Raw genomic sequence first — 7,037 nt, 5'->3', positions numbered from 1 at the left:
TTTAAAAAAAAAAAAGAAAAAGAATATAAACATATATTTTTATTTTGTATCACTAAAAAAAAAAAATTATTTACATATTTAAAGATTCAATTTTCATCAACTTACATTTTCATCGTTCAAACAAAGGATTTGTATACATTTATGTGTGTACATATATTTATTTATATTTAAAGATATCTATAAGAAAAAAAAATTTTTTTAAATGAAATGTTTTGTTATAATATGTTTAAATATATGTGTACATAGTTTTATTCTATATATAATTATAAAATATTTTTATGAACTTTAATTGAAAAGATCTTCTTCGTTTATATTCATGAGGTTAAGTATATCCTCTTCAATCTATGTTAAAAAATAAAAAAAGTTCGATACGTTATGCTTATATATATAATATATATTATATGTATGTGTAGAGCCCTTATTTATTATATTTGATATACCCGAATTTTATCAAATAAATCTATGGTAGGTACTTTAATAAGTACTATAGGTTCCTTTACTAAATTTATGGGCACTATATGAAATTTCATAAAGAATAATATATATATAATATGATCAAATATAATATATATATATGAATATTTATTATATGTCTATATATATATATATATATGATAATTTAATGATGTTCCCTTATTTATTTTATTTTATTTTTAAACCTTCTATTTGAGTGTTAACATCAAACGTATTGGTATTATTCATATCTTCGTCATTATTATTTGAGTTTATATTATCATCTTTATTTTTATGATCATATTTAACATTCATCTTTTTATCTTAAAAAATAAAATATATGTATATATATAAATTTTTAAGGATAATAATTTAATTATCATTTATTTATTTTCTTATATTTTTTGCACATATATATATATATATATATATATATATATATATATATATATATATTTATTTATTTATTTATTCATTTTATTTTGATACTCCTTTTAATATATTTGTTTAATTCTTCTTTTATTTTATTATTCAACATTTCTTGGTCTTTCATTATAGCTTGTATGTTTTTTTCTTTATCATCCATTATATTTATATGATTATCATTTGAAGAAATTATATCTTGTGATTCATTATCATAATTATGTAACAATATATCGATTAACTTATCTTTTTGATTTATACTTAGTCCTTCAGAATAATCTTTATAGTATACATTAATAGGTGGATGTATTAATTTAGAACCTATCTCATTATGTTTTTTTAATAATAAGAAGGATATAACAAGACAGAAACGAAATATGTTCATAGTTTTTTTGATGATATATATATATATAAATATTTTAACAAAAAATAAAAATATACATAAATTTATTTATGTAAGGACAAATGTATAATTACTTTTTTCCTATTTTGTATTTTTAAAAAGGTAAAATTTGAATTTTTTTTTTTTTTAATATGACTAGAAATATATAAATAAAAGAAATAAGAAAAATATATATATATATATATGTGTAACATCTAACCAATATATTAAGGCATATACCTTTTATATCATATTTTGTGTATATACCAAATTGGTGGGAGGAACAAAAAAATTAAAATATATAACCATATAAGCACACTAAATAGGAGTAATATATATATATAAATATTTTTGAGATTATAAGAACGAAACGTATTAGTAATTAATAATGATCAGCATATTTTTTATAAATTCATGTCGAATTATTATTTTTTTTTTTCTTTTTTTTCAAATTTTAAAATGTATTATTTTTTTCCCTAAGGATTTATTTATGTTCTAATATTGCTATTGATATAATATTAATAATATATTTTTACACGTAAAATATTTTTATCTTAATGATAGAATGAGGATTGTTATTTTTTCATTTATAAATACAAAATTTATTTTGTAGATATTATATATATATATAATAATATGTTTATATTTTATATTTCTTCGAATGTATGAGTTTATCAAATTTTTTTTTTTTTTTTTTTTTTATATATATATGAGAAAAATGTACATAAATATATTTTAATATTTAAATAAAATAAAAATAAAATATAAGATAATATAATATAATATAATATGAGGTAAAATTTTATAATATAATAAATTTTAAAAAATGAAGAAATAAAACAAAGTGGTAAAATATATATAATATATATATATTATATTTATAGTAGCTAAGGTTAAAATTTTATGAATATATATATATTATATATATATATATATATATATATATATATAATGTTTATATTCCTTTTGTATGTGTGTGATATTTTATGTCATCATGTGTATTATTTATGGTGTAATAAAATGATAAAATGTTTATATGGTCGATGGTCTTTAATATTAGCTTACTAATATATATACATACACTGAAATGTGTTATATTAAGAAGGCAAAATATAAATAAAAGAGTACCTTCATATAATATATTATTTCCAAGTAATGATTTGAAAAAAAAGAAATATAACTTTTTGCCAGTAGGTTTTATAAGAAATGTTTTTTTATATGATAAAAAGAAAAGAGGTAATAAATCATTTGAGCTGTTCAGAGGTTTTGGGGCCACCTGTTCATACGAATGGTTTGAATGTGATGAAAATGTGGAAGTTAAAATTAGAATATCACCAGATATTAATTCTGACGATATTCAATATAATATTAAGAGTAATTATATTTATTTCAAGATAAGAAATAAACCAAAAAGCTTGATAGAAGGGAAATTAAAAGGAAGTGTTGATGTTCATTTCTCCACATGGTTTATAGAAAAACAAAGAGATTGTAATATTTTAAATATTGTTTTAAAAAAAAAAAGTAGAGGAATTAATGAATGGGTAGGAGTAGTTGAAAAGGAAAGTATCATACATGTATCATATGATAATTTATCATCATCATCAACAAGTTCAAATATATCATATATGCCCTCACCCACAAATAATAACAATAATAATCATGAGAGTAGTAATAATAATAATAATAATAATAATGATAGTATGAATAATACCATTGGTTGTAATAACATTGCATCAAACGAATTATTATATAGCCAACATTTTGAGAACGCAAAATTTAATGATATTTTTGATTTTCTTATTAATTGGGCTAGTAAAAAATCAAGCAACCAAAAAGAATTTGGTATCCCAATTCTTAAATTAAAAACAAGTGTCATAAAAAATGAAGATTTTATAGAAATTATTTTAACAGGTTATGATAGCTTAAAATGGGAAGCAGAAGATAGTTTAATTTTTAAATTAGGAATTATTAATAATGGTGTGAGTTTAAATATATATAGAGGAAATGTTGCTAGTGGTCTTAAAGGTACTTATGGAAGTATGATTAGCTATCTTGTTCAAGAAAGTGAAGAAAGAATTATTAGAAAATTACAACATGATATAAAAGGTCTCTATTATCTTAATCCATTGTCAAAAAATATACAGAAATGTATGCATACACAATCACCACAAAGTAATTATAGTTATAGAACTGATGAAAAAGATATAAAACATATATCTATAAATGAAGATGATAATCAAAAAATAAGGAATGATAATATGGATAGTAAATTTGCGACAGATCATAATAATAAAATAAACCATCACCACAATCATAATCATCATCATCATCATAATAGTAATAATAATAATAATCTTGTGGAAGAAATAAAAAAAGATAGTGAGCAAGAAGATTTAATTGTTAAAGAACTACAACTAAACTCAACCGTCAAATTAAGCTGTGAAGATAAAAGTAAAGAACCAAGTTTTATGAAGGATTGGTCGGAAGAAAAAAAAATTGAATTCAGAAGAAATTCAGTTTTGGAATTGAAAAAGAATCTAGAATTAACTCAAGAAAATAAAATTTCATTAAAATTAGAAGATTATATTTCTCATATGAAAAGCTCATTTGATCTAACAGATGAAGAATCCAAATTGGTTTGGCAGAAGGGTATAAAAAAATCTGATGAACAAAAGAATAGAGAAAAATTTTATAGATTTACTGAAATAGAGAATTTAACTGAGAAAATTGGATTGTTTAATATAGATGAGGAGAATATTGATAACTTTTCAAACATGCATTATGAGAGAATACAGAAGGGTGTAAAACAAAATGGTGGCTCAAATGGATATGTAGAAAATGATACAACTGATACACGTCATATAAATGATACACGTCATAAAAATGATACATGTCATAAAAATGATACACGTCATAAAAATGATACACGTCATAAAAATGATACACGTCATAAAAATAACAATAATGATAATAATGACCCAAATGACAATTATGATGATAAAAATAGCTTCTACGATGTTACACCTAATATTACCAATAGTAATAATATCAACCAACAATTTTATAATTGCCTAGAAGAAGAATTATTAGATACAGAAAATAAAAAAGAAAAGACATTACACGAAATATATATAGAAAGTAATGATAAGGAAAAAAAAGAAATGAGAGAAAAATGGAGAGTGAATGAAATGAGATTAAATACATTAATTGATGAAATAAAATATTTAGATGATAATATAATACCAACTGTTTGTAATAATTATCGAGATGTTTTATTAAGTGATGAATATCCATGTTTAATGAAAATACGATTAAATGAAAATCCACCAAGAAATGAAGAAGAAAAAAGAATATTACAGATTGTTAATTCTTTTGTTATGAGTCTTTATGATGATATAAAGATATTAATGGAACATGAAGAAAAAGAACATTTAAAAAAAATCCAACTAATATGTGAAAAAGTTATACAGGATGAAAAAGGACTTAATGAATTTATTGAATCTATGAAACCATTATTAGATTATTCTTTTCTAGGATATATAAAACATGCCATAAAAATGGAAAAAAAAAATATTCAAGCTCAAAAAAAAGATTTCAGACAACAACCATCAGATTGGTTAATTATATTAATGATAATACAAAAAGGTATTTATACTATTCTAGAAAAAGATATATGGCAAGATGTAATAAATATCTCTGCAATCATATGTCATGATAATCCAGCTGTAAGAAAAACAATTCTAAATACTATGGTAGCTTCTATGGCAAAAGCTGATTGGATCTTCTTTAAAGATATTATTAAAACTTTATATAAAAGTGTTGAAGAAAAAAAACTCACAGCTAACCACTTCCCAGATTTCCCACATATTCCTGAAGCCATATTTCAATTAAATTATGATATTGAACAAATTCTACCTGACTGGTTCATAAAAGAAATGTTAGATGAATATGATAAATCGATAGTTGAACAAATGAAGTCAAAAAAACCACTCTTCTGGAAAATGAAAGAAATAAAATGGGACCCAAAATTTGTAAACAACTTTAAAATGTTGCAGGTACAAAAATATAAGGAATATGAAAGTTATAAAAAAAAATAATCATATAATATTTTAACTTCAAATGGTGTGTTATTATATATATTATTAAATATACATATGTAAATAAATATAAACATAAATATAAATATAATTATATATATATATATTATATTATTTATATATATAATTTATATGCTAATTTATTTATATATAAATAAATAAAATTACAAAAATGTAAGGTATATATAATATATTTATATATGTATTATATATCTATATTTATACAAGTCGACTTAAATATATTTTAAATATTATATATTTATATATATGTATATTTGTATATATGTATATATTTTTTTATTTTAAGATATAATATATATATATATATTTTTTTTTTTTTTTTTTTTTTTTTTTATATTTAATTATTTATTTTATTTTATTTTATTTTTTTGTGAAAATTTTTTTTTTTCTTTCAATTTTTTTTTTTCTTTCAAACTTATCAATAAATACGAATATTATGTAGAAATATATATTTTTTATATGTTGTATTATTTATTATTCTATAAATGATTAAAACTTTAATATATTTTAAATATTATATATTTATATATATGTATATTTGTATATATGTATATATTTTTTTATTTTAAGATATAATATATATATTTTTTTTTTTTTTTTTTTTTTTATATTTAATTATTTATTTTATTTTATTTTATTTTTTTGTGAAAATTTTTTTTTTTCTTTCAAACTTATCAATAAATACGAATATTATGTAGAAATATATATTTTTTATATGTTGTATTATTTATTATTCTATAAATGATTAAAAAAAAGGAATGAGAAAAATAAAGTACTTATCCATATTGTGGAAACACAAAAAAATTAATATCTTTAATCATAAAAATTATTACACGAATAATTTAGCTCAAAAATTTTTCCACAGTCATAAAAACAATCTAGGTTTGTATATATAAAGAAAAAAATATGAAATAATAATTATTAATATATAATTTGTTTTAAATGTGATATATAAAACATCTTCTCAGTATAATGTTATTCCTCATAAAAAAAAAAAAAAAAAAAAAAAAAAAAACTATACATATAAATACATACATATATATATACATATATATATATATATATATATATATATTTCTTATCGGTTAGATAATAATAATTATAATGGAACCAATTTAAGTCAAAAGAATAAAGTGAAGAATGTTAAATGTCCAAAATGTAATAGCAACATTAGTACTGATATAGTATCTTTTAATTGTCAAGTAATAAAAAAAAATAAGAAAAAAAATCAAAAAAAAATTGGGAATAATAATATGTACACATATATATATTATATATATATATATTTATTTATCTATTTATTCATATTATAGGTGTGTAAGGCGTTATTTAATGTTGACATTTTTAAAAATTTTAACATTTTTGAACTCTTCAATATGTAAGAATAATTAAAAAGAATAAAAAAAATAATATATATATAAATATATATATTTATTTATATTTATATTTAATTCAACTTTGTTTTAATGTCTGTTCCTTTCTTTCTTTTTACAGAGAAGCAAACTACGATATTGATAAAAATCATTTAAAAAAAAAGTTCAATGAAATTCAAAATATATATCATCCAGATAAAAATGCCCAAAACGTAGAAGTAAGGATGTCAAAAAGGAAGAAAAAATATTTATATGCATAACAAATATGTTATATATATATATATATAT

The 7,037-nt window shown here is 19.1% G+C and overlaps 3 protein-coding genes across 3 annotated transcripts in view; 2 read left to right on the top strand and 1 right to left on the bottom strand.

The window, feature by feature from the left end:
• Positions 1-285: 285 nt before the first annotated feature.
• Positions 286-1,261, bottom strand: PGSY75_0920300 (hypothetical protein; the record flags this gene model as incomplete). Its single annotated transcript, XM_018785609.1, has 4 exons — positions 286-342; positions 441-514; positions 660-776; positions 943-1,261. 4 exons carry the CDS (start codon positions 1,259-1,261, stop codon positions 286-288), a joined length of 567 nt encoding a protein of 188 aa, XP_018641950.1.
• A 1,025-nt stretch (positions 1,262-2,286) lies between these two features.
• PGSY75_0920200 (putative CS domain protein) lies at positions 2,287-5,355 on the top strand (the record flags this gene model as incomplete). Its single annotated transcript, XM_018785608.1, has 1 exon — positions 2,287-5,355. The coding sequence occupies one exon, from the start codon at positions 2,287-2,289 to the stop codon at positions 5,353-5,355; it is 3,069 nt and encodes a 1,022-aa protein (XP_018641949.1).
• Positions 5,356-6,134: 779 nt separating this feature from the next.
• Positions 6,135-7,037, top strand: part of PGSY75_0920100 (putative chaperone) — a gene marked incomplete at both ends in the record, with an annotated part of 1,977 nt that continues 1,074 nt past the window's right edge. The window contains 4 exons of the mRNA XM_018785606.1: positions 6,135-6,258; positions 6,466-6,578; positions 6,690-6,754; positions 6,871-6,967. Of these exons, the coding sequence (XP_018641948.1) occupies positions 6,135-6,258; positions 6,466-6,578; positions 6,690-6,754; positions 6,871-6,967 (399 nt within the window). Of the gene's footprint in view, positions 6,259-6,465; positions 6,579-6,689; positions 6,755-6,870 lie in introns of the transcript that reaches the window.

This window comes from Plasmodium gaboni, chromosome 9 (genome assembly GCF_001602025.1).
Source record: "Plasmodium gaboni strain SY75 chromosome 9, whole genome shotgun sequence".
NCBI lineage: Eukaryota > Apicomplexa > Aconoidasida > Haemosporida > Plasmodiidae > Plasmodium > Plasmodium gaboni.
Note: the sequence above shows the minus strand (reverse complement) of the source record. Positions and strands in the feature narration are given on the sequence as shown.